Below are 27982 nucleotides of genomic sequence, written 5' to 3' on the forward strand. Positions count from 1 at the left end.
CATAAACAAACAACTTTTGTTTTTTAGATCAGGGCTTTCCTGTATAGGCACAGAACTACTTGAATTTGGTCTAAATATGATCAATTAAGAAATCTGGCAAATCACGTTCCTGCCCTCCTCCAAGACCATTACTTACTCCAGTTTGTAGGATTCCTCTGGTGCCTCAGTGAAGGACAGAAAGAAAAACTCAGCTCCATGAGACCTTGACTCTGAAGGGATGGGCTGGAGATGAGAGAGAGGGATTTCCTGATTGGCCCATTTTGCCCTGGGCCCTCCTTTGTTGTGCCTGCCCTTCTCTGTAGAGGAGGAGTGCAACTCTCAAGTTAAATATTTATATGTTCTAAAGACTATTTTGCAGGGTCAGGTCTAAGAATTCTGCAGGAATTCCTAACAGGCACATCAGCAGGAGCGTTGCCCAGCACAGAACTAGGCACGGGGTAGTATGGTGAAGAAAAATAAGAGAAGGATCTCTGTACTCAGAAAACTTAGCATCATTTTGTACGGGAACGACAGTTGCTAGAAAACAAAAGAATGAAGGACTGTACATGATTCAATTCTAAATGACTGCTAGGAAGTCTTTTACTAACTAATCCATTTAACAAATATTTGTTAAGTATTCACCATCACCCAGGCACAGTTTTGGGTGCTGAGGACACAAAGATGAATGGGATATTGCCTCTGCCATGAAGGAATTACAAATCAGTGAGGAAAGACATGTGTCAAGAAAGGCTTTACAGAGTTGGTAACATTGGCCCTGAGTCTGGAAAGTTTTGAAAGGTAAGTAGGGAATCACTGATGGAGAAGGGGAAAGATATACCACCAGAGGGAGAAACTAAAACAAAGGCACAGAGGTGAAGACTTCCCTGACACACTAAGGAGGCTGTAAAAAATAGCTAAAGATGCAGACCTACTAGAGAATGGACTTGAGGTTACGGGGAGGGGGAAGGGTAAGCTGGGACAAAGTGAGAGAGTGGCATGTACATGTATACACTACCAAATGTAAAACCGATAGCTAGTGGGAAGCAACCACATAGCACAGGGAGATCAGCTCGGTGCTTTGTGACCACCTAGAGGAGTGGGATAGGGAGGGTGGGAGGGAGGGAGATGCAAGAGGGAAGAGATATGGAGATATATGTATATGTATATGTATAACTGATTTACTTTGTTATAAAGCAGAAACTAACACACCATTGTAAAGCAATTATACTCCAATAAAGATGTTAAAAAAAATAGCTAAAGAACAGAGGGAAATTTCTGAGAAACTAATGAAGGAGGGACAAAATAAAGTAAGAAATTAGTTAAGGAATGGAGGGGGGAAATGTGAATGAGACGGTGGTAGTTTATCAAGAAATAAGTCTGGAGATGCAGTCAAGTGCCAGATGGAGATGGGCTCTGTAAGCCAGGCTAAAAGTTTGGGCTTATTTGGAACCAACTGCGGAGGCAAGAGGAGAATGGATTGGAAGGATGCACACTGGGGACAGGGAGACCAGTCAGGAGACAAAAGCAATAGTCCAGGTCAGACCTGGTGAGGCTCTAACCAAAGCAGTAGATGGACAGAAGGAAACAAATCTACAGGATGTGGTGACTAATTGGGCATAAGGGAGTAAATGAAAGGGGGAAGTTAATTCTTCAAAATTGTTCAAAATGATCTATTTTCTTCTTGCTCCTACCTGCCAGTAATACTGAGCTGTATGTTGTTCCCTAAACACTTGATGTTCCCTTGTGCCTGTGTGACTGTTTGTGGATGCTGTTCCTTCTGCCTCCAACACCCTGCTCCTATTTACTTACTTGGCAAATTCCTACACCACCTTCAAGTCTCTGTTGCAAGGCTACTCTCTTCAATGAAGTTTTCCATCATTCCCTCCGGATGAGACTTAAGACCCCTTTCCCCACACCCCTACTGCAACATGCTCTTGCAGAAGTCTACAGAGCATTTAGTGCTCTAAACGCTTACTTGTCTCCTAGTAGACCATGATCTCATCAAGCACAGGCTCTTTATCTTGTTCACCACTGTATCTCCAGGCTCAAGGCCTGCCACAATATTAGGCAATCAATAAAGACTTGTAAAATAAGTGAAACAAACAAATACAGATTTCTGGCTTAGATTATTGGGTATGTAGATGATGATAACAATCACCAAAATAGGAAAACATAGCTCTATTTCCCTAGCTCCATGCGCGCATGCGCGCGCGCGCACACACACACACACACACACACACACACACACGCACGCACACACACGCACACACAAACATAAAAGCCCTACCAGAGTAAATGTGTGTTATATTCTGCAACCTAGAGCAACTCATTTTGCCTCTCTGGGCCCATTCTGTTATTCCTGCCCTGCCTAATTGCCCAATGCCATTTGACAAGATGATTAGGAAAATTAAGTAATTTAATACAGAAAAAGAATTTGAAAAACAGTAGGTAAACTTGCGGTTGTAGTATACTATTGTACATTCTTATAGAAACTCAGGAAAATTAAAGATATTTTCAAGCTGACATCTGATTACAATCTCAGTATGACTGTGAAGTCTCTCTGACTCATCCTAGCTCACACTTTATCTCTGTTTTCATTTTTACCTTAGAAAATTGCCAGTTCTGGGGTCAAGCCCAGGTATAGTTATAGGCACAGAGCCTAGCATTCAGTCCAGGTGAAATGATGCCAGTGATCACATCTGTCTTCTCTTGCCCTTCCTCTTCCCTCTTTCTTTTTCCTCTAGAAGGTGTGAAAAATCCATGTTCATCTTCTAAATGCAGCCTACAGCACTCATCTCACTTTTCCAGCAGATCCAAGTTTCTTTTAAATGCAGGTACAGTTGATAACACCCAACTGTGGAGAGGAAGAGAATTAATTCGGCTGATACCTCCCCTTGAGTAACTGCTGGCTCACAGGCTTGGGCTTCATTGTTTAAATGTTTTCTTTTTCTCTTATCATTTACAGTTTGATAAACTCTCTCAAAGTACAGATCAGGAAGAATGAAATGATTTACCCAGAGTCAACAGCTAGTTAGTGGCTAAGCCAAACCAGTATCCTGGGATCCTCACTCCTGGTTCTGTGCTATTTCTGGGCTGTAGGGTGAAACACAAGAGATGCTTCTGTCTCTGCAGCCTTTTACAGTTTTTCAAAAGATTTTCCTGTACTTTCACTGCTCATCCTCATAATATTCCTGTAAGCAAGTCAACTACTAATCCTATTTTAGGTACAGAGAAAATTGTATTCAAAGAAAACGAGCAATTTGTCTAAAGTCATACAGCTGGTTAGGGCAGAGTCAGGACTGGAGGCTAGCTATGGTCATTTCCATGGAAGCTTGGCCTTAGAGCTCTCCTAAAGTCTAGGGGTTGCTCCTGGAAAACCAGGTGGCCTGCCACAAACCCATCTGGGAAATAAGTAGGGCATAAATAATAAATGATTTTATCCTTCCTGCTTTGACCTCTCCTTGATTACTAGTACAAGCAAGGGGAACTAGAGAGCATATAGAAACTTACAATTTTGGTCTTAATGAAGTAACTTACATTTAACTAACCCTCCTGCTGAGAACAACTAAAAAGGCTAGACAAATATATAAATCAACAGGTGAAAGCACTGCAGAGCAACCAATGGAAGCAGGACTTGAAGGTTTTTGATCCTTGAGAGAAGGGAAGCATACCAGTTGAGTTCCACATTCATCCTAGCTCTTTTTCTGAGGGTATTTTATTTTTCAAATCACAATGCAGAGAAATAATGCTCAGTCTTTTTGAAGGAAAAAAATCATAAAAAGAAGAGAACAATGAAGAAGGAGCCTAAAAACCTGCAACCAATTTCAAAGTCATTGGCCAACTCAAAAATTTTAGATGCTCAGAACAAGACACCAAGAAACTCAGTGAAAAACAGTATTTGGAGTGCTTAAAGACCTGAGCAGACGGACTTCCCTGGTGGCGCAGTGGTTAAGAATCCGCCTGCCAATGCAGGGGACACGAGTTTGAGCCCTGGTCAGGGAAGATCCCACATGCCGCGGAGCAACTAAGCCCATGCGCCACCACTACTGAGCCTGCGCTCTAGATCCCGCGAGCCACAACTACTGAGCCCACGTGCCACAACTACTGAAGCCCGTGCACCTAGAGCCTGTGCTCCCCAACAAAGAGAAGCCAGCTCAATGAGAAGCCTGGGCACCACAACGAAGAGTAGCCCCCGCTCACTGCAACTAGAGAAAGCCCACGCGCAGCAATGAAGACCAAACACAGCCAAAAATAAATAAATAAAATAAATATATTAAAAAAAAAAAAAGACCTGAGCAGAGATTTCAGCAACTGTGTGGTACTGGAGAGACAAGTGTTTGTTTTGGACCTTGATAAACACATCAGGCTTTCTACTGAGACCCTAAAGGGGCCATAGCCTAGTAATAAGAAACATGCCTTAAGAATAAACACTATGCCCTAGGGGAAAGACAAAGCCGAAATAACAAACATAAAACAAAGGCTCAACAGAATCAAGTCAGTCTATTTCTACCCTATCTTCCTGACAAAAGAAATGCTAACCTTCTTTAAGCATATATAACATATCATCCAGAGCCTCTACAAATGTTCAATTATAATATCCAGCATCTAATTTAAAAGAACAAGACATTCTTTAAAAAAAAAAAAAAATACTAGAAACAAATCCGTAAATGACTCAAATATTAGAAATATCAAACAGGGACTTTAAAATAACTATGATTAATCTTTTCAATGTAATAAGGGGAAAGGTGGAGAAATAGATGAAAAGATGGAGATTTAGAAAAGACAATTAAAATTTGTAAAAAATAAATGCACATTCTAGGGATTAAAATTAAGAACTAACTGGGCTTCCCTGGTGGTGCAGTGGTTAAGAATCCGCCTGCCAATGCAGGGGACAAGGGTTCGAGCCCTGGTCCGGGAAGATCCCACATGCCGCGGAGCAACTAAGCCTGTGCGCCACAGCTACTAAGCCTGCGCTCTAGAGCCCGTGAGCCACAACTACTGAGCCCGCGTGCCACAACTACGGAAGCCCGCATGCCTAGAGCCCGTGCTCCACAACAAGAGAAGCCACTGCAATGAGAAGCCCGCGCACCGCAATGAAGAGTAGCCCCCACTCACCGCAACAAGAGAAAGCCCGCACACAGCAACGAAGACCCAACGCAGCCAAAAATAAAAAAATAAATTAAAAAAAAAAGAACTAACTAAAATGGTTTAACGAACTGGATAAAACAGAAGACAGGGTGCGTGAACTCAAGGAGTGGTCAACAGAAAATATCTGAACAGCACAGAGAGAAAAATTTAGGGGTAAAAAGCAGAATAAAACTTCTATCTTCCATTTAGGATGTAGAAAGCTGGAAAAGTCTTGCTCCCATCTTCATAACAACAATTTTAAAAATTCAGATAATCTGAAAATTTACAATTTTCTTTAACCCATCAGTGACCTGAGGTTGCAGGGCAACCAATTATCCCCTAATCTAGGGAAAGACAAGTCGACTGAAAAAAAAAAAAAAAAATACACAACCTAAAAGTTGAAAATTATGTTTTATTTGGTGGGCCTACTGAGGACTTAAGTCCAGGATACAGCCTCTCAGATAACTCTGAGGGACTGTTCCAAAGAGGTAAGGGAGGTGCCAGGATATAGAGGAGTTTTTGCAAAAAAACAAACAAAGAGGTAGTCAGAACATCAAAAGATTACTGCTAATTAAAGAAAACCAGGCATTGCAAGTTAATGAATTTAGCCTTTTTCTGTGAATAGGAAGAGACAAGAGTCTGGGTTTATTGAAATTATTCCTTTGATATGAACCTTAACAATCTAGGGTCAGTAACCTGTTTTTTTCTACATCCTGAATTCCCTCCAGGTGCGCCATCAGGAGCAGCTGCAGTGGCTGATGGCTTGATGGCCTCAACATCCTTTATTTACTATAATAAAATGGCTGGTGACATTCTTTGTCCACAGCACCCTCTCTTGGACATAAATTTGACCAACATTTGGTAGGCATTTCATGACCAATTTTGTCCCACTACCCTAGGAAGGCTCATTGCTGGATCAGGTGAAGATTCTGTTGATAGGCCACTCAATGTGTTGGGGTTTTTTTTGGATTAGGCCCTGTTGATAATCTGAAATTCTCTGGCTCTCTTTTCTTACTAGTCTCTTATAATCCAGGAAGTATTTTCCCTTGTTGCTTCTTCCCATATCTAGAGTTGCTCTATTATAATTATTCTATGTAGAGATAAGTATATGATCAACTGCCTCAAGATGTTTAGCCAGTATATTTCAGAAAAAAGTCATAACATTATAAACCATATTTATCAGTTCATTCAGCCCCAGGTAATTAATTCCTATTGATCTGGATGAAGTCATCATGTTTTTCATTAGAGTTTTGTAATTTCTTACCTAGTTCAGTGGTATTGTAAGCAGATAGGGGAGGGGGTCCCCGGAGAAAGAGAACCAGGTATGGCTTTCCTGACATAAGAGAAGCCATTGTGGGCCTAAGTCAGTTTGTGGTCTAAGCCTGGCCACAGTGCTTGCCCTTAAACATGTCTCAGTAATTAATGATCTTAAGGGAAGTGAGAGAATACAGGAACAAAGGAAAAACAGTCAAGAAACAATAGTTCAGGGATAAAATAGATCCAGGTTCCTTCTCAAGGGATGTACATAACAATCTGATACATATCTTTGAGCTCTGCAGGAACTAAGGACCCCACCCAGGTAGAGGATGGAATGATGATGTTGACCTTTTCTGACTTCAATCAACTGAAGCTTGGACTCTGTTGACCTTTGTCCCAATTCTATGCGAATTCTCCTCTGCTCAAGCCCCTTCATGAATACGCATACACCACCCAAGCCCCTTCGTGAATATACATGTACCCTTAGCTTAAAACTTCCCCAATTTTGCTGTTTGGGGAGACAGTGCTTTGGGAAAGATCCCTGGTGTTCTCCCTACTTACTGCAAGTAATAAATCCTTCCTTCTCCCAGTCTTTGGCTTGGTTGTATCTTTTGGCTCAAGAGGCAAACAGTTTTTTGAGTAACAGTATGATCTAAAAGTTATCAGAGGGACTTCCCTGGTGGCGCAGTGGTTAAGAATCTGCCTGCCAATGCAGGGGACACGGGTTCCAAGATCTCACATGCCGTGGAGCAACTAAGCCCGTGCGCCACAACTACTGAGCCTGCACGCCACAACTACTGAAGCCCTCATGCTCTAGGGCCTGCATGCTGCAACTACTGAGTCCACGTGCTGCAACAACTGAAGCCCACGCACCTAGAGCCCATGCTCTGTAACAAGAGAAGGCACCATCTCGCCTGCTCACTGCAACGAAGAGTAGCCCCCACCCGCTGCAACTAGAGAAAGCCCACGTGCAGCAACGAAGACCCAACACAACCAAAAAAGAAAAAAAAAATCTGGAGAAACTATTTTAGATAGACACACCCAAAACATAATTATTCCTAAAGACTGCACATGAAAATTCTTACCTCATTTATCTTTATTTTATAACTTATGAAAATATCATCATACCAAGTTAATTTTTTTCTTTTTCTTTTTTCTTTTCTTTTTTTTGCTGATAAACTCTGCAATAGAAATAACATGAACTTACTGACCTTCAGTATACCTAGGTACAATAAAAGTAAGACATGTCTATATTGATTAAATCAACAAGCTTAAGCTAGCTTTAATACCAGATATTAATTTAATATTAATATTTCCTAGATTACGTGAACTGAAAGTCATTCTGGCCTGCTTCCTTTATATTTAGAAACATTTAATTTGTAAGCACTTACTTTTAAGTCAGTTAGATAGAACTCTTTTATAAATTTAGTTTTGATAATATTTTCTGGAGGTAGAGACATTTCATATGTATAATGTACATACAGACATATAAACAGACCAAACTAGAGATCTCATAGCTTCACTTTAACACTTGGTTATGAATCAGGTATTACAATATAAACTTACTAGTTTACAAATAACAGTTGAAATAAGTTAAATTTGTTTACTCAGATGACTAAGGCTTTACTATTTGTGGAAAAGACTTTTAAGATTTGTATTTGTCTTTGATAAACCATTAAGGAGGCTATGAATCAGATTTGGGCTGAGGGAGCCTTTCCAGTGGTTTGAGTTTAAAAAGGCCTTATTTCCCTTTTTTGTTCTCCCTTGGTTTCAGGTTCTACCTGATTGAGTGAATTAGGCTCAGTCTCAGGTCACTGTGGACTGTATTTACATTTCTGATTTGTAGAGATTTGCAAGACAAAGACAGTTACTTTTAATTCTCCAAAAACCTGGTCTGCCACCTAAATGATATTAAAAGATTGACTTGCCCAGCTATATTTTCTTTAATTTGCCTTTTTGTATCAGTGAGATGATCTCCAACTAAACTGAAAATTAAGAGTTCTGGGAATTCCCTGTTTAGAATCCCAGTCTATTCAACTGACTGCCAAATGTTTCTGAAGAGTTGTTTTATCAAGCCGGCTTTCTCTAACTTAACAGCAAACACAATAAAGAGCTCCATCTTAGTCATTTTCAGGGTGAGATTTCCTTTAATTCCCAATTAAGTAAGTACTTGTAAGTATAAGTTTTGTACGTACATAAACCTGGTTGGGATGTTAGTTGGAGGCTGACAATCTGTCGCTCCTTTTTCTTTGGGTTTGAAAGCTTTGTTCCCCATTCCAAAGTTGGTCTGTTGAGATAAAATCACTAGTGAAGATCCTGCGGTGGGCCGATGTACTTACTGTTTGTGAGCTTAACTCCTCTAGGTTTCACTCTAGAGTCCTTTCAGCCTGCCATTTCAGTAAACAAAGGATGTTGAGGCCATCAAGCCATCAGCCCCTGCAGCCACCCCACCGGTGCACCCTGAAGGGATTCAAGATGGAGAAAGAACAGGATACTGGCTCTAGATAGTTACGGTGCATATCAAAGGAATAATTTCAATAAGCCCAGACTCTTGCATCTTCCCATACATAGAAAAGCGCTAAATTCAAAGTCTGGCTTTCTTTAATTAGCAGTAATCTTTTGATGTTCTGACTACCTGTTTTTTCTTTTCTTTTTTCTTTTTCAAAAACTCCTATACATCCTGGCTCTTCCCTTACCTCTTCGGAACAATCCCTCAAAGCTATCTGAGAAGCTGTATTACCCTGGGCTTATATCCTCAGTGAGTCTACTGAATAAATCATAATTTTCAACTTTTGGGTTGTGCATTTTTTTTTCAGTCAACACATGTCAATCGTTATATAAATAGTTTAAACATACCAAAAAATACAGAGATTGTCAGATTGGATTTAAAAAAAAAAAAAGCAAGACCCAACTATATGCTGTCCACAGGAATGCATTTTAAATATAAAAACAGAATAAAAGTAAAAGGATGGGAAAAGACATATCATGTTAACACCAAAAAAAAAAGCCTGGAGTGTCTATATTAATATTAGAAAGGTAAACTTCAGAACAAAGAATATTGCCAGAGATAAAAAGGAACATTACATTAATGGAAAGGAGTCAGTTCACCAAGACTATATCACAATCCTAAATGTGTATGTGAAACCCCACAACTCAGATGGGGACTTGAACACACTGTCTTTTAATTGAGGTCACACACCTGGTCTCAGGACTTAACGAAGCTCAGGTTCTTTATGTCTCGTCACACAAAGAATTCAGTGAGAGACAAAGTGGTAGGTAAGAAGTGGATTTATTTAGAGAGATACACATTCCATAGACAGAATACAGTCCCTCTCAAAAGGCAAGAATGGCTTTGGGAGAAACACACTCCACAGACAGAGTGTGGGTCATCTCAGAAGGCGAGAGGCCCCAAAATATGGGGTGGTTAGTTTTTATGGGGTGGGTAATTTCATAGGCTAATGAGTGGGAGGATTATTCCAACTATTTTGGGGAAGGGGCGGATATTTCCAGGAATTGAGCCACCGCCCACCTTTCGGCCTTTTATGGTCAGCCTTGGAACTGTCTTGGTGCTGGTAGGTGTGTAATTTAGCATGTTAATGTATTACAATGAGTGTATAATGAGGCTCAAGGTCCACTGGAAGTTGAATCTTCCACCATCTTGGACCTAGTTGGTTCTAACCAGTTTATGTCACATCTTCAACAGCTATGTCATTCTTTTAAAGGTTGTGCCCTGCCCCCTTCCCTCCTGTTTCATATGGACTAAATAATGTAGCTTCAAAGGATACAAGGCAAAAATGGATAAAACTGAAAGGAGAAATAGGCAAGTACAGAACGTGGCTGGAGAGTTTAATACTCTTCTCTCAATAATTGATAGCATAAATAGAAAAAAATATGAGAAAACAGAAGTTCTAAACAACATCATTAATTTACTTGACCTGACATATTTAAACATTTCACCTGACAAGTGCAGAATATACATTGACTTTAGGAGTATACAGAATATTCACCAAGGCAGACCATATTCTAGGGGGAAAAAAAAACCTTGGAATATTTAAAATAATTAAAAACATACAAAATATGTTCTAAGGCAATTAAGGAGTTAAACTAGGAATGTTTAACAAAAAGATACTTTGAAAGTCCCCAAATATTTGGAAATTAGACAAGATAGTTGTAAATAACCCATGACTCAAAGAAGAAGTCACAAGGGAAATTAGAAACATTTTAATTGATCAACATTTTAAAATATCAAAACCCGGGACTTCCCTGGTGGGGCAGTGATTAAGACTCCGTGCTCCTGTTGCAGGGGGCCTCGGTTCGATCCCTAGTCAGGGAACGAGATCCCACATGCATGCCACAACTAAGAGTTCACATGACGAAACTAAGGAGTCCTCATGCCACAACAAAGGAGCCCATTTGCCGCAACTAAGACCCAGCACAACCAAATAAATAAATAAATAAATTTAAAAATAAATAAATAAATAAAATAAAAATCTATGGGGGGGGACTTCCCTGGCAGTCCAGTGGTTAAGACTTCGCCTTCCAATGCAGGGGGTGCAGGTTTGATCCCTTGTCGGGCTAGGGAGCTAGGATCCCACATGCCTCACAGTCAAAAAGCCAAAACATAAAACAGAAGCAATATTGTAACAAATTCAATAAACACTTTAAAAATGGTCCACATCAAAAAAAAAAATCTTGAATCAAAATCTATGGGATGCGGGCTTCCCTGGTGGCGCAGTGGTTGAGAGTCCGCCTGCCAATGCGGAGGACACGGGTTCGAGCCCTGGTCCGGGAAGATCCCACATGCCGCGGAGCAACTGGGCCCGTGAGCCACAGCTACTGAGGCTGCGCGTCTGGAGCCTGTGCTCCGCAACAAGAGAGGCCACGATAGTGAGAGGCCCGCGCACCGCGATGAAGAGTGGCCCCCGCTTGCCACAACTAGAGAAAGCCCTCGCACAGAAACCCAACTCGCACAGAAGACCCAACACAGCCAAAAATAAAATAAATAAATAAATATTAAAAAAAAAAAAAAATCTATGGGATGCAACTGAAGCAGTACTTATACTAGAAAACAAACCCACAAGGTCTAAAATCAATTATCTAAAACGTCACCTTAAGAAACTGGAAATAGAAGAGTAAATCAAATCCGACAAAGACTGAAGGAAATAATTAAGAGCAGAAAACAAGGAAAGTGAGACCAGGAGGAAAAAAATATAAAGAAGATCAATGAAATGAAAAGCTTGATTCTTTGAAAAGTACAATTAAATTGATAAGTATCTAGCTAGAATGGTGAAGGAAAAAAAGAGAAGAAACAAGTTACAAATATCAGGAGTAAGAGGGGACACCACTATAGTTCCTACATACATTAAAAAGATAATAAGGGAATAATAAAAACAACTCTATGCTCACAAATTCAAATATTTAAGTGAAACAAATTCCATGAGACTCAAAACTGCCAAAGCTCACTTCAGAAGAAATAGATTATCAGCATAGTCTTATATTAAAGAATGTACACTTAAAAACCTTCCAACACAGAAAACTTAGGCCCAGATGTCTTCAAATATTAAAATTCTACCAAATATCTAAGTGAGAAATAAAATATTGCCTGCCATATCTGTAAACAAAGGAATGCACAGTCATCAGCGATTGCAGCCACCTCCAATGATGAGCTAGTAAGCCCTGAGGGAACTCAGGATGAGAACATACAGGATACTAGCCCCAGATAGCTGAGGTGCATATCAAAGGAATGATTTCAGAGAGCCAGGACTCTTGCATATTCCCATAGAAAAGCGCTAAATTCCTTAACTTGAGATATCTGGTTTTCTTTAATTAACAATAATCTTTTGACTTGCGACCACCTGCCCTTTGTTGCAAAACTCCTACATATCCTAGCTCCCCCCTCACCCTCTCGGAGCAGTTTCTCAGAGTTAATTGAGATCCTGCTTCCTGGGCTTGAAGTCCTAAGAATGTCCGCCGAATAAAACATAACTCTCAACTTTTAGGTTGTGTATTTTTTTTCAGAGGACATAAGGAAGAAATAATACCAGTTTTCATAAACTCTTCCAGACTGTAAAAGAGGAGGGAACACTGATGACTCATTTAGGAGGCCAGCAATACCCTGATACAAAAACCAGATGGTAACATAAAAAAAAAACTACAGATCAACATTCCACATGAACATAACATGAAAAAAATCCTCAACAAAACACTAGTAAATCAAATCCAGCAATACATAAAAAGAATAATGTATAATAACAAAGTGGAATTTATCCCAGGAATGAAAGGCTATTCAACATTTGAAAATCAATCTAATTTACCACATCAACAGACTAAAAATGAAAAGCCACATTATTACCCCCGTAGATGCAGAAAAAGGATTTAACAAAGTTCTATATTTGTTTATGATAAAAACTTATAGCAAACTAGGAATAGAGGCAACTTTTTCAATCTGATAAAGAAGGTAAACAAAAAACCCTACAACTAGCATCATTTTTGATCATGAAAAACTAAATAAACGTTTTCTCCCTAAGATCAGGAACAAGAATGCTCTCACCACTGCCATTTAACAGCATACTGGAGGTCTAGAGAGTACAATAAGACAAGAAAAGACCTAAAAGACATATGGATTGGAAAGAAGAAAGAAAATTATCACTACTCACAGACAATATACTTTTCTACATAGAAAATCTAAAAATATCTACAAACAAAACAAAAACAACCAGAACTTATAAGCAAGTTTAATTAGGCTACAGTATATAAGATCAATAAATTAAATCTACTGTATTTCTACATTTCATACAGCAATGAACAATTGGAAACTGAATTTTAAAAAGAGTACCATTTACAAGAGCACCAAAAAACGTGAAATACTTAGGTTTATTTTATTTTATTTTACTTTATTTTTATTTTTATTTATTTATATTTTTATTGCTTTACAATAAATTGCTTTACAATGTTGTGTTAGCTTCTGCTGTACAATGAAGTGAATCAGCTATATGTATACCTATATCCCCTCCCTCTTGGACCTCCCTCCCACCCCCACCCCCATCCTGTATGCTGAAAACTATAGAACCCTGGTGAATGAAATCAAAGAAAACAAATAATTGGAGACATAGTCCATGTTCATGAATTAAAAGACTCAATACTGTTAAAATGTCAATTCTTCCCAAAGATTTTAAATAAAAATGGACAAACTGATTTTAAAAGTTATATGGAGAGTCAAAGGAACTAGCATAGTCAACACAATTTTGAAAAAGAAGAACAAGATGGGAAGATTCATAGTACTTGTTTTCAAGGTTGTTATGGATTGACTGTGTCCCTCCAAAATTCATATGTCAAAACCATAAGTTCCAATATGATGGTATTTGGAAATGGGGCCTTGGTGAAGTAGTTAGGGTTAGATTAGGTCATGAGAGTGCTGTCTTCATGATGGGATTAGTGGTCTTATAAAACGAGGAAAAAAGAGAAGTATCTCTTTCTGTGTAAGCACAAAGGCCATGTGAGGATGCAGTAAGAACACGGCTGATTGCAAGCCAGGTAGAAAACTCTCACCATAACCTGATCATGCTAGCATCCTGATCTCAAACTTCTAGCCTCCAGAACTATGAGAATATAAATTTCTTGTTTAAGCCACCCAGTCTATGGCATTTTGTTATGGCAGCCTGAGCAGATTAAGGCAAAGGCTCATTATAAATAGACAGTAATTAAGACAGTGTGGTATCAGAGAAAGCACTGACACATAGTTCAATGGAATAAAGAGTCCAGAAATAGACCCATAAATATATGGTGAATTGATTTTCCACAATGTTGTAAAGGCAACGCAATGTAAAAAGGATAATGTTTTCAACAAATGGCACCAGGACAATTAGGTATCCATATGCAAAAAAGAAAAATTAATGTCAATTCATAACTTGTGCCCTATTTTAAAAGCAACTCAAAATGGATCATAGACCGAAATCCAAAATCAGAAACTATAAAGCTTCTAGGAAAAAAAAAATAAGAGCAAACCATTGTGATCTTGGATTAGGCAAAAAATGTTTACATATAATGTCAAAAGCACAATCCATAAAAGAAAAATTAATAAGGTAGATTTCATCAAAATTAAGAACCTCTGTTCTTCAAAAGACACTATAAAGAGAATGAAAAGATACACCACAAATAGGCAGAAAACATTTGCAAATTCCATATCTGATAATGAACTTATATCCAGCATATATTTAAAACTCTCAAAACTGAATATTAAGAAAAAACAACCAAACAACTTGATAAATGGGCAAAAGACTTAGATCTTTCACCAAAGAAAATATCAGATGGCAAAAAAGCATATGGAAAGATGCTACATCATCAGTCACCAGGAAAAGGCAAATTAAAACCACAATGAGATACAACCATACACCCATTAGAATGGCTAAAACTAAAAAAAAAAGAGAGAGAGAGAAGAAAAGGAAAAGAAAGAAAGTAAAGAAAAAAATGGGGCTTCGCTGGTGTCGCAGTGGTTAAGAATCCGCCTGCCAATAAAGGGGACACGGGTTCGAGCCCTGGTCCGGGATGATCCCACATGCCACAGAGCAACTAAACCCGTGCGCCACAACTACTGAGCCTGCGCTCTAGAACCCACAAGCCACAACTACTGAAGCCTGTGCACCTAGAGCCCATGCTCCGCAACAAGAGAAGCCACCGCAATGAAAAGCCCGCATACTGCAACAAAGAGTAGCCCTGGCTCACCACAACTAGAGAAAGCCCGTGCGCAGCTACGAAGACCCAACGCAGCCAAAAATAAAATAAATAAATTTTTTTTAAAAAAGAAAAAAATGACAATACCAAGTACTGATGAGTTTGCAGAGCAACTGGAATTCTCATACACTGCTGGTGGGAATGATCTCTACAAGAGCATGCAAAAACAAAATACAAAAATCAACTATAGGGCTTCCCTGGTGGCGCAGCGGTTGGGAATCTGCCTGCCAATGCAGGGGACACGGGTTCGAGCCCTGCTCTGGGAAGATCCCACATGCCGCGGAGCGGCTGGGCCTGTGAGCCACAGCTGCTGAGCCTGCGCGTCTGGAGCCTGTGCTCCGCAACGAGAGGGGCCGCGATGGTGAGAGGCCCGCGCACCGCGATGAAGAGTGGCCCCTGTTTGCCACAGCTAGAGAAAGCCCTCGCACAGAAACGAAGACCCAGCACAGCCATAAATAAATAAATAAATAAATAAATAAATAAATAAATAAAAAATCAACTATATTTCTATGTACCAAAAAAATGAATTTTAATGAAAGATACTTTACCATATAATTTTTAAAATAGTGTATCTTCAAATACTTTTCTGTCTCCACCATCTATTCTCTCTTTCTGGGACTCCAATTAGATATATATCAGGCCCTTGAAGATATTCCACAGATCTCTAATACAGTGTTCTCTCTCTCTCTCTCCTCTATGTTTCATTTCAGATAGTTTCTATTGCTATGTCTTCAAGTTCACTAATCTTTTCATCCTCAGTGTGTAAACTGTTACTAATCCCATCCAGTGTACTTTTCATTTCAGATAGTGTACTTTTTATCTCTAGAAGTTTAATTTCAAACTTATATCTTTTTTATAATTTTTTTTTTTAATAAATTTACTTATTTATTTATTTATGGCTGCATTGGGTCTTCGTTGTTGCGCATGGGCTTCCTCTAGTTGTGGCGAGCGGTGGCTACTCTTCGTTGTGGTGCACGGGCTTCTCACTGCGGTGGCTTCTCTTGTTGCGGAGCACAGGCTCTAGGCGCGCAGGCTTCAGTAGTTGTGCCATGCAGGCTCAGTAGTTGTGGCTCGCGGGCTCTAGAGCGCAGGCTCAGTGGTTGTGGTGCACGGGCTTAGTTGCTCCACGGCATGTGGGATCTTCCCGGACCAGGGCTCGAACCCGTGTCCCCTGCATTGGCAGGCGGATTCTTAACCACTGCGCCACCAGGGAAGTCCTATAATTTCTTTTTTTTTAATATCTTCTATTTCTCTCCTCATTAAGCTCATTATTTTCTCTACCTTCTTGAACATATTTTAATACATATGGGATGTATTAAAATACTTGCTTTAATGATTTTGTCCTCTAAATCTATCATGGGTCATTTCTGTGTTTTTTCTATTGATTGATTTTCCCCCTTGTTATGAGCCTTATTTTTATGCTTTATTACATAAAGTAAATTAAAATTTTTTTAAAGTAAGATGGTACTTTAAAGTCAGATGACAGTTAATATGAGTTTTACATAGTTGGGTGCTGTATTTTCTGTATTCCTTTAAATATTTTTGGACTTCATTCTAGGATGTAGCTAAGTTATTACTTGGAAACAGCTTGAATCTAGCAAGTCTTGTTTTTTTCTGGGTTGTTATATAGGTCCAAAACAGCTTTTAAAGGGACTTCTCTGGCAATTAAGACTCTGCATGTCCACTGCAGGGGGTGTGGGTTCAATCCCTGGTCAGGGAACTAAGATCCCACATGGAACTAAGATCCCACATGCCACGTGGCCAAAACAAAAACAAAACAGCCTTTAAACTAGGACTAATTTGGCTCTATGAGGCAGTCCTTTTCTGAGAACTTTACTCAGTGCCCCAAGGATTAGGAGGTCTTTCCACTTGGGTTAATAGTTTCCCAGTTCTACGTGAGCTCTGAGGATTTTTCTGCCTGCTCTTTTCCAGTTCATCTTTCTCAGGCCTCATTGGTTTCCTCACATGCATGTCCTTATCAGCTTTCTATTACTCTCTCCTCCTCAGTACTCTGCCCTGTGAATTCCAGCCACCTTGAACTGAACTCTGAACTCCACGAGATCACTGGGCCCTTTCGCACTTCTCTGAGCTACGGCCTGGAAACTCTCTCCAGGCAGTAAGCTGAGACAATCATAGGGTTCATTTTATCACACTTCTTTCAAGGGTCACCATCCTGTGCTGCCTGTTGTCCAACATCTGAAAATCATTGTTCCACATATTTGGTGAGGACTTTTTAGTTGTTTAGAATGAGAGAGTAAGTCTGGTCCCTGTTACTCCATCTTGGCCAGAAGTGGAACTCTCTAAGTAATATCTGAGTGCCTACTAATTGTGCTAGATGCAGCCTTAGATGCTGAGCATACAGTTGTGACCCACACAGACAAGGGTCCTGTCCTCTGGGAAGAGGCATTTTAACGAAGGCCTGTGAAGACAAGTATTGGGTTCTATAGCAGGAATGGATACAATTAAAAAGTCTTCACTTCTACCTTCCAGGACTTCCAGATCTAAAGCTGTAGCTGCAAACAATAGCAGATTACACTGGAGGGCTGAGCGGAGGGGTAGAGGTGGAGCAGACATCTATATAAAAAAATGTTGCCTGTCATTTTGTAAATAGAATGGTAGTTGGCAGTAACGAAATAGCATTAGTTTAAGAGCTAACATGGGTAACTATAGTGCCCATTCAATAGAATCCTAAATTGAGTTAATTCATGTGAAGTACTTACTTAGCTCAATGCTCGATGGGGACTGCTTTTCTCCTCACTTCAACTCAATTTGGCAAATAATTATGGACAAACCCACAGCTCAGAGTAGTGTTTGGTGCCTTTTCTCCCACTCCTATGCAACTTCTATTATTATTCCTACAGTCTTCTGTCCCCAGATGCAGAATTCTCTCCAGAAGAATCTCTCTTTTTTTTTTTTTTAGTCATTTTCTTTTTTTTAAATTTTATTTATTTATTTATTTATTTATGGCTGTGTTGGGTCTTTGTTTCTGTGCGAGAGCTTTCTCTAGTCACGGCAAGCGGGGGCCACTCTTCATCGCGGTGCGCGGGCCTCTCACCATCGCGGCCTCTCTTGTTGCAGAGCACAGGCTCCAGACGCGCAGGCTCAGTAATTGTGGCTCACGGGCCTAGTTGCTCCGCGGCATGTGGGATCTTCCCAGAGCAGGGCTCGAACCCGTGTCCCCTGCATTGGCAGGCAGATTCTCAACCACTGCGCCCCCAGGGAAGCCCCCAGAAGAATCTCTCTTATTTAAGACCAGCTACATAATTTGTGGGGCCCAGTGTGCAATGAAAATGTGGCCCTCCTTGTTCAAAAATATTAAGAATATCCAGATGTTGACAGCAGAGTATTAAACCAAGCACAGGACCCTTCTGAGTGTGGGCCTTGTGTGACTGCCTAGGTCACACACCCATGAAACCATTCCTGCTCCTGTCTCACCTCCAGACAAATTTCAGTCTCCTCTGTGATGCCCTCAACCATCTGTTAGACAGACAGAAAGGCTCTCCAGAAGCCCAGTAACACACTTAGCACAAACAAGCAAACCAATCAAAACACTCATCATTCCCAGCTCAAATGCACAGTGCTTCTCCTAGTGTTGTGACACAGCAGGCATTTAATAAACACTCTTGGATAATAAATAATGAAGAAGATGGAAGAAATCATGCCCTAAGGAAAGGAGCTAGAAAAGCTTTGATCACCAGGATTTTTCCGGCACCCATGCAATCTTCCCACGAGGGTTATCCCTTCTTGAGCTCTAAGGATAGGTCTGCCAGGGTTCATACTGTGCTAATGTCATTTAGCAACCTTTGGAGAAAATGCAGAAAATTTGTTTAAAATGAAGAAATTATATTTAGAGGAAAGGCAGAGAACCAACAAACTGAAAATTTCAACTTTCTAATCGTTGGCTGAGCTAATGTTAAGTGGATATACTATTATATTATCTTGTTACCGCCTAATGAAGAGAACAGATTTGGAAATTATCCTGCTTCCAAGAGGGAGATTGAAGAAATCAAAGTTCCAAGAAGAACTTCTAGGCCCTCCCATTCCTCCCTTGCTCAATTCCATCTGGCCTTGGTGCCAGCCAGGGTCAACAAATAGCTGCTGTCTGGATGGGTGGAACAGGTTATCTTGTAGAATCTTATAGATTTTTAGAGCAAAATGGACCTTTAAGATCTTCCTGTTAACCACAACTGAACTGACTGTGGGTAATGCCAGTCATCAAGCTGCAAGCAGCTGCCTGGTGAGCATGGTGTAAGGACCCTGTGCTCTGCTGGTGGTGCACTCAGGCCCTCAGTGAACCCGACAGCCTATTACGCACCTTCCACTTCATGGAGATGACATCCAGTCCCTCTCTCTAACGGTGACCTTGAGAAGTCTCCCCTCATTCTCCTGTCTTCCCAAAAACCTTTCCACTTAGATGATCCACTGATGTCTCAGCACTAATTGTTCTAAACACAAAATTACAGTTATCTTCTCAGATGCCATCTCCTCCCAAATCCCCTCTGTTACCCACTAGGTAAAGCATTCCTTTTACTTACTTTTCTCCTTCTGTCCCCCCAGTGGTACTTTCCTCACTTGGCCCTGTGTAGAAGTAGGCATGTGTTAGAGTCAGGTATACAGCTTGAGTTAGAGCTAGGGCCTTTGTTCCCTCTCACCAGAGAGAAGACCTTGTGAAGGAGAAAACAAGACATGGAGTAGGGGGCAAAGGAAAGCATTTAAAGATCCACTTCTTCAATGTCACAAGTTTTAAAAGGGTTGACCCTGAACACCAGGCCATGTGAATTACTGGGGACAGTTAAAATGGCAGGTTTAGGGACTTCCCTAGCAGTCCAGTGGTTAATACTCCACACTTCCAATGCAGGGGGCATGGGGTTTGATCCCTGGTTGGGGAACTAAGATCCCACATGCCCTGCAGTATGGCCAAAATAAAAAGGCAGGTTTAGGGACTTCCCAGGTGGTCCAGTGGTTAAGACTCCACGCTCCCAGTGCAGGGGGTGTGGGTTCAATCCCTGGTTGGGTAACTAAGATCCCGCAGGCCGCACAGTGTGACCAAAGGAAAAAAAAAAAAAAAAAGATCTTATTGGGACTTCCCTGGTGCCTGGTGGTCCAGTGGTTAAGACTCCGTGCTTCCATCGCAGGGGGTAGGGGTTCAATCCTCGGTCAGGGAACTAAGATCCCACATGCTGTGTGGCATGGCCAAAAAAAAAGTTGCTTTCAACAAAGACCTACTATATAGCACAGGGAACTCTACTCAATGTTACGTGGCAGCCTGGATGGGAGGGGAGGCTGGATGGGACTCCCTGGTTGGGAGTTTGGGAGAGAATGGATACATGTATATGTATGGCTGAGTCGCTTTGCTGTGTACCTGAAACTATCACAACATTGTTAATCGGCTATACCCCAATATAAAATTAAAAGTTAAAAAAAAAAAAAAGGCAAGTTTAAAGGGGTGGTGATGACTAGTGTTTTCCAAGCACCCCCTTATTTTTTAATGTCTTATACATCCAACTATGATTTATTTTTTGAAATGTTTGCCATTTTTCATGGAATTCGGCTGCTTTTTAAATTTTTGCCTATGAGAAATTTAAGGTCTTTTTCTCTCTAGCTTTGTCTCCCACATGGGTTCCTTTCAGAGTAGTGAGACACTGAATGTGTGGAAGGCGTGGAAATAGAGGAGGGAGATGATAAATACCCTTCCGTTCCGCAGCACTAGTCTTGGCCAATTCAATGACCAAGTGCTGGATAACCTGCTTTTTCAGTAAAGAGTTTCTAGAAATACCTAATTGAAAGATCAACCACATGTTATCTCACCACAGAAAGCAGAGTGAAAATATGGTTAAATCCTAAGGAATTATAACCTCTCCGCCCTGGTGTTAAGGAATCCTATTCCTAAAGATTCTTTCCCGACATCCTGTTTGTAATTTCTCTCTGACTCTACCTCCCTTCCTTTTTCATCTCTCTCTCTCTCTCAAACCCCTACCTCTCTGTTTCCCACCTCTCCTACTTATACCTTGCAGTGCTTTGCCTGAGAAAGCTGTGATAGAGAGAACTCAAATAGCCTTGGGAACGCCTGTGGGGGTCTCCTCAGTCCTTGCAGAGTGGAGCTGGTGACTGAGGCAGACAGTGCTCCGGGCGTGTTTGTCACCGAGCAGGTGGATGAGCAGTCAAGGCTTTATGATGGGAATGGATGATGCTTGTGGAGAACCCAGCGAGGCCCTGTGAGCACGCTCATGTGTTCTAGAGATTCAGCGTTAACAACTACCTCCCACAATTAGTCTTACAGGTATTTGCTGAACTTCTTGGGAGACTTTTAGCTTGGGTTTTGATTAGAAAAGTCTGACCTCTAGTATTCCTTATTGATTTATAGTTGGCCAATTATTTTCCATGGCTAAACTGTGAGGTGGACAAAGTCTAGGAAAGTTGGTGTTGGTTTCTCACTCCTGACCCTCTCCCTAGATGCTCTAACTATATCCCATTGGTAAAAGTCTATCCTTGTTTGGAAAACAAGTAATAAGAAAGTAATCCTTGGCCAAACTATTTGTTATTAACCACTTCAGGGTTTGTCTCTTTGGGTTTTTGTGTGTATGGTTTTTGGTTTTTGGTTTTTTGGTGGGTGGGTTTTTGTTTGTTTGTTTTGCTTTGTTTTACTTTTAAGGCAGGATTAGAAAGATTTGGAGTCAGAAGCTCCATGAGCAAAGTGACCTCATGCCTTTGGGGAAAGTATTTAACTTTCTTGAATCTTGATTTCCACTTCTGCAAAATGGAAGTGATGATAAGTATATCTGCCTACAGGATTTGGAATCTGCCTACTAAATGAGAACAAAAGTAAAAGGAAAAAAAACATTTGTATAAATGGTAAGATGTTCCCAAAATTTTAATAGCTGAAGTATAAAGATCCTATTATAGATCCTTTGCTTGTTTTTTAAAGCTATTTTGTTCACTTATCGTATTTCAGGCATTACTCCAAGACTGAAATGCATTTCATACATTTTCTCATTTAATCGTGACCACACACCTTTGAGGAAAGTACTGTTGCTATCCCAGTTTTCCAGATGAGGAAACTCAGGCTTAGAGAGATGAAACAATCTGCCAAAGTTCCGAAGTAAGCAAATGAAAGAGCTGAGTTTGAGCCCCGAGTCCTTGCTCTTAAACATGACTCTCTACTGCTCATCCTGCCCTAGCTTCCCATGTCTTCCTCCTCTCTTCCTATTTTCTTTTTTTTTGGCCTCGCCGCACGGTGTGTGGGATCTTAATTCCCCAACCAGGGATTGAACCCGTGTCCCCTGCATTGGAAGCGCAGAGTCTTAGCCACTGGACCGCCAGGGAAGTCTCTCTCTTCCTATCTTCATGCCACCCATCCTTTAAGATCCATAGATGGATCCATAGATGACTCCCCCTTTTCCTGAAAGCCTTTGGACTCTATTTCAGTCCCCAGTGAATTCACTGTCCTCTTTTATTGCCTGAGCTACTCATGTGTCAATCACATGGCATTGTTTATATTTTTCTCTAATATTGCTGTTTGTCATAATGTTGTCTTAAATTGTAGTCCAGAGGGAAAAAAGTTTGTATAAAAGTAGCAGTAGAATTCCTCATTGAGAATTGTGGGTTTTTGGGGGGGGAGGTTTTGGGGTTTTTTTTTTTAGCAAATTATCTTGATTGGCTCTTTAGCTATGAAGCTCCATTAAAGCAAAGATCCCAGCACCTAGCACATAAAAGTTGTGTAAAATTTATTTGTTGAAAAAAATAGAAGCTCCTAGGATATGTGCCTGGATTATCTGGAGCAAAGGAAAGTGAGAATGCGTGTTATTTGAGAAATGTAAAAGCACTTAGCATAGTGCCTGGTACAAAGTAAGCATTCAATAGGTGGTGTGTCTATTTTGTCCTACATAAGTAATATAGCATGAATTACTAGATCAACCTAGAAGGAGCAGGTAGAAGAGGGCAGGAGAAGAAGGAAATGGAGCAATAGGGTGGTTGCTGGGTCTCTATGTAAAAAGCAGGCCAGTGAGGTCTTTTCAGGGGCAGTTAGGGAAAGGGACATTTAACATTTGCTGTACTGAGCTACAACTTCACCTTCCTTCCCTCAGGTCTTCAGTAAAATCTGCTACACATACAGCTCGGTGCCAGTGATGCTTGGAGAATTCAGGAAGCCAGATGGTGTTCAGTGCTGCTGGGGTGGAGGTGGGGGCAAGGATATGATATTGAAAAAAAAAAACAAAAAACGCAGCCCATCCAGCAAAGTTAGAAAATTCAGCAGAAGTGTGCAAACAGAGCCAGAGACAACAAGGAGAGAGGCCCCAAGAATTCTCAGAAAGATTGGGAATGATGGTGATTATTCTCACTCTACAGGAGATGGGGGTTCAAGACAATTTTATTTAAATATTAAAGGATGGGGGTTCCCAGTAGGTCAGAGGACTTTGGGGACATCCAAGTGGCTAACACTTCAGTCACATGTATACTGTTATCACTTGGTTTAAGTTATATCCCCTTAGCTGTATTGTAACCTCTTTGGGATAGGAACTATGACAAGGTGTTGCAATGAATCTGTATGGCTTTTTTTCCTTGCATGAATTACATTCCTGTACATTGACACACTGGATCCTGGCAGTAACTCTTTGAAATAGTATGGCAAGTATCAGTGTATATCCCCTATCTTCATAATAGGAGAATGCAGCCTTAGTGGTGACTGCCTGGGAGGTCTTGCTTAAGCTTGGCACCCAGGCACCACGGGCCCAGTCCAGACACTGATGAGGTTTTGTCAAGCTCCACGTCAGAGCACTGAATGAGCTCAGTGAAACCTGACAGAGGCCTTTAAGGAGAGAGAGAAAAGGCTCACACAAAGCATGTCCTAATGTGATTACCAAAAACTCAGTTATTATTAATAAAAATAGTTAACCTTTATGGAGAGCTTACTGGGTTCCAAGCTCTGAGCCAAGGGCCTTTCATGCATTATCTCACTGAATCCTCCCAACCCCCTCCAAGATAATTACTGCTTTTGTTTTAAATAAATTTAGTTATTTATTTTTGGCTGCATTGGGTCTTCGTTGCTGCACGTGGGCTTTCTCCAGTTGCCGCGAGCCGTGGGGGCTACTCTTCGTTGCAGTGCGCGGGCTTCTCATTGCGGTGGTTTCTCTTTTTGTGGAGCACGGGCTCTAGGCATGCGGGCTTCAGTAGTTGTGGCACACAGGCTTAGTTGCTCCGTGGCATGAGGGATCTTTCCGGACCAGGGCTTGAACCTGTGTCCCCTGCATTGGCAGGCGGATTCTTAACCACTGTGCCACCAGGGAAGTCCAATAGTTACTGCTTTTTAAAACCCCTATTTTATAAAAACCAGGACTCAGAGAGGTTAAACAACTTGCCCAACTTCTGTTAAGTGGAAATCTTAGTTTTGAATCCAGACAGTTGGGTATTTCTCAAGGAGAATCACAAACTCCCAATCGGTAGGTTCCAAAATTGCCTTGTCTCCCCTAATCAGAGGGTGCTGATAGGGGCATTGTAGCTGGAGCACTGATTCAGCCCCTCAGTTCACATCTCCTCAGGTAGCTGCTCCGGTTACTGATAAAGCCTTCCACAAGCAGTGTTGCAATGAAGATAAGTATAATGGCAGTCTCCTGAAGGGAATTAAAGCAATTCTGACAGTAGGGAAGGGCAGCCAGGCTGCGCTAGCTTTGAAGTCTGCAAACTCCGCCTGTGATTCAGTCTATACGCCAAGTTCTCAAGAACTTTTCCAGTCCTGTTGACTCCATGGCCTAAAAGAGTGGGACCTGCCTGTGAGAAAGATGGAACAGAGTGGTTGCTACCATCTCCTCGCTTCACTCCTCTCCTCTCCACCTCCACAAGCCTTTCCAAGGAAACCATTGTCCATATCACCTGAGAGGAGGAGAGGGAAATGGGGTCCAACCTGGGTCAGATGGGGGCGAAGAGAGGAGGGGACATGTCTGAGACATGCACTAAAGACAGCACAGATAAACAGGAAGCCAGCAAAGAGAGTCTTTGGAGGTAAAGCCCCCTCTCTCTTTTTCCTATTCTCCATCCTCTGTCTTCCTCCTCTCCAGCCTGATCAAAATCTGTCCTCAGGAAAAGATCTGAGATTGGCTGCTTCCCTGGGAACCAAAGTCAGGAAGTAACCATGTAGTTTCTGTGCTCTGTAAAGGGCTTTGAAGAATTGGTGAGCAAATGAGGGAGGCAGACTTTGTCTGATTCAGGATTATTTCCCCAGTGCCTAGATCATTGCCTGGCTCTTTAGTTGTTGACTAAATGAATATTGGAGGCCAGGGAGTCCTTCTCAAGACACTAAAATTGAACACCTATTGGCCCCAGGCTGTGGACCTGTGGGCCACAGGTGTTAGAGCTTCTGAGCAAACGAACTTCTGATGCTGAGAGATAGGCAGCAGAATGTGTGAAGCGAACACTAAATACTGTATCACTACATGTACCCAGGGTGCCCTTCAGCTCCTAGCAGAGATTTGTAAGCCTCACTCCTGCCTCTAATCCCTGCTTCCAAAATAGTAGAATGCTGGCTCTACCATTGGAGGACATGCCCCCAACTTTCTGGGCACAGAGCAAGGGGTCTGGATTAAGCCTTCCCTGCTGCTAATGTGCTGAACTGTGTCCCTCCCCCACACCCCCCACCAAATTCATATGTTGAACCCCTAAACCTTAATGTGACTATATTTATAGTAAGGAAGTAATTAAGGTTTAATGAGGTCATAAGGGCAGGGCCCTAATCCAATAGGATTAGCGTTCTTATAAGAAGAAACACCAGAGTGGTCACTCTCTCTCCACCATGTGAGGACAAAGCAAAAAGGTGGCCATCTGCAAGTCAGGAATGGAGTACTTGCCAGAAAATAAATTGGCCAGCACAAATAAATTTCTGTTGTTTAGCCACCCAGTCTATGGTATTTTGTTATGACAACCTGAGCAGAACAAGACACCTGCTTCCTCTATAATGCTTCAAGATTTATGCTCAGAGAGGTTCCAATGAGCAGACATACCTTCTAGGCCCACTCTTACCCAAGCCAAATTTCTTCCTGTTATACATCTTTTATTCCACATAAATGGACACAACACTGCTTTTTCTCACACTCCATTTCTCCTTCACCACATCTTAAATATTAAGTCACAAATGAGGCAGATTCTGCAGGACAAGAATGCTTTGAAGATCCAGGTATACTATGAAGCCCTGGTGGTACAGAGAGTCTTCTCTCTTAGTCTGTCTTGGTCTCAGGGTCTCAGCAACAAGGAGGTGGGCTGGGCTTAAGATGTCTCCATTAATTCTGGAGCTATACTTCCTGGTTTCAAACCCAGGCTCTGCTACTTACTGGCAATGAGGCACAGAGCATGTTTGAAATAAGGATGTTAACAGTACCTATCTGAAAGGGGTTTTGTGAGGATTAAATCTAAAAAAAAGAAAAAAAAAAGATGTCTCCATTAAAATGATCATGTTACTTTGGGGTAGGAGGATAATATTTTTAATACCCTTCAACAACTTAGTAGGTCAGCTGGCTCCTTCTGAAGGGAACTGGATAAAGAGATATATTTAATTGGAGGAAAGAAGGTTCAAGAGCCCTGGGAGGGAAAGCTTAGGAACCAGAGCTGGTGTCTACAAGAATGTGAAGCTAAAATCAGCAAACCAGGTTTGCTTACTTGATAGTTTTTCCCCTATTTCCCAGAAGATAGAAAACTACAATAAAGCACTTGATGCTGGCAAAGCATAATCCTCAGCAAAGGTTAATAAACAATTATAAAGCATTTAAGATAAAACCTTAAATGATTAACTGATTATCTTGGAAATTAAAGAACAGGGCCCCAGGGTATGGGACCTGATTAGAAAGTTATACATATATATGTGAGGGGGGGCCAGGGTAGGAAGAGGGTAGCAGGAGGGCACTCTATTAGAACAGGCTGAAGGGGAAGGGGAGGAGTATGTAAGTTGGCCAGAGACAGGAGGTGGGAGAACTCTGTTGACTGACAACTATACCTATATCACTGCCATGTCTTGGGGTAGCCATAATCCTGGACATTAATCACAAAGACTACTGCCCTTTCCAAACTGATACACAACCAACTGCTTAGGAGGGGAGCTAAAAAGAGACCATTGGAAACATAAGGGTTTTTCTATGAAATTGTTAGGAAGTGTTATCAGACTTATTTTCTGCATATTTTCCAATCCCAACCTTCTGCCTCATTAAAATGTTGGGCCTTTGCAACCCTGGAAATGTCTTAGGGTGAGTCACCAGCTGTTCTGTAGAATTTCAAGATACTCTGTTGTCGGGTAGAAGGACGTGCTCTCACTGCCTCTTGTGAGACCACCAGAATCACAACTATCTGCTGGACAATCATCGACAGGAAGACACTGGTACTCACCAAAAAAGATACCCCACATCCAAAGACAAAGGAGAAGCCACAATGAGACAGTAGGAGGGGCGCAATCACAGTAAAATCAAATCCCATAACTGCCGTGTGGGTGACTCACACACTGGAGAACACTTATACCACAGAAGTCCACCCACTGGAGTGAAGGTTCTGAGCCCCACGTCAGGCTTCCCAGGCTGGGGGTCTGGCAACTGGAGGAGGAATTCCTAGAGAATCAGACTTTGAAGGCTAGTGGGATTTGATTGCAGGACTTCGACAGGACTGGGGGAAACAGAGACCCCACTCTTGGAGGGCGTACACAAAGTAGTGTGCGCATCAGGACCCAGGGGAAGGAGCAGTGACCCCAGGGGAGACTGAACCAGACCTACCTGCTAGTGTTGGAGGGTCTCCTGCAGAGGCAGGGGGTGGCTGTGGCTCACTGTGGGGACAAGGACACTGGCAGCAGAAGTTCTGGGAAGTACTCCTTGGCGTGAGCCCTCCCAGAGTCTGTCATTAGCCCCACCAAAGAGCCCAGGTA

The 27982-nt window shown here is 41.4% G+C and overlaps 1 protein-coding gene across 5 annotated transcripts in view; it reads right to left on the minus strand.

Annotated features, from left to right (window-relative positions):
- Positions 1 to 27982, minus strand: part of SLC28A2 (solute carrier family 28 member 2) — an 85882-nt gene that overhangs the window by 42797 nt on the left and 15103 nt on the right. For 3 of the 5 annotated variants that reach the window (XM_061182183.1, XM_061182182.1, XM_061182181.1), the window contains 2 exons: positions 2584 to 2833; positions 137 to 222 (listed from right to left, as the gene is read on the minus strand). The exons of 1 other annotated variant lie outside the window; for it this stretch is intronic. In XM_061182183.1, coding sequence (XP_061038166.1) covers positions 137 to 222; positions 2584 to 2645 — 148 coding nt within the window. In that variant the 5' untranslated portion in view covers positions 2646 to 2833. Of the gene's footprint in view, positions 1 to 136; positions 223 to 2583; positions 2834 to 27982 lie in introns of those variants that run through there. One more of the 5 variants, XM_061182185.1, reaches the window with a different exon arrangement.

The sequence above is a fragment of the Eubalaena glacialis genome, chromosome 2 (assembly GCF_028564815.1).
Source record: "Eubalaena glacialis isolate mEubGla1 chromosome 2, mEubGla1.1.hap2.+ XY, whole genome shotgun sequence".
Taxonomy (NCBI): domain Eukaryota; kingdom Metazoa; phylum Chordata; class Mammalia; order Artiodactyla; family Balaenidae; genus Eubalaena; species Eubalaena glacialis.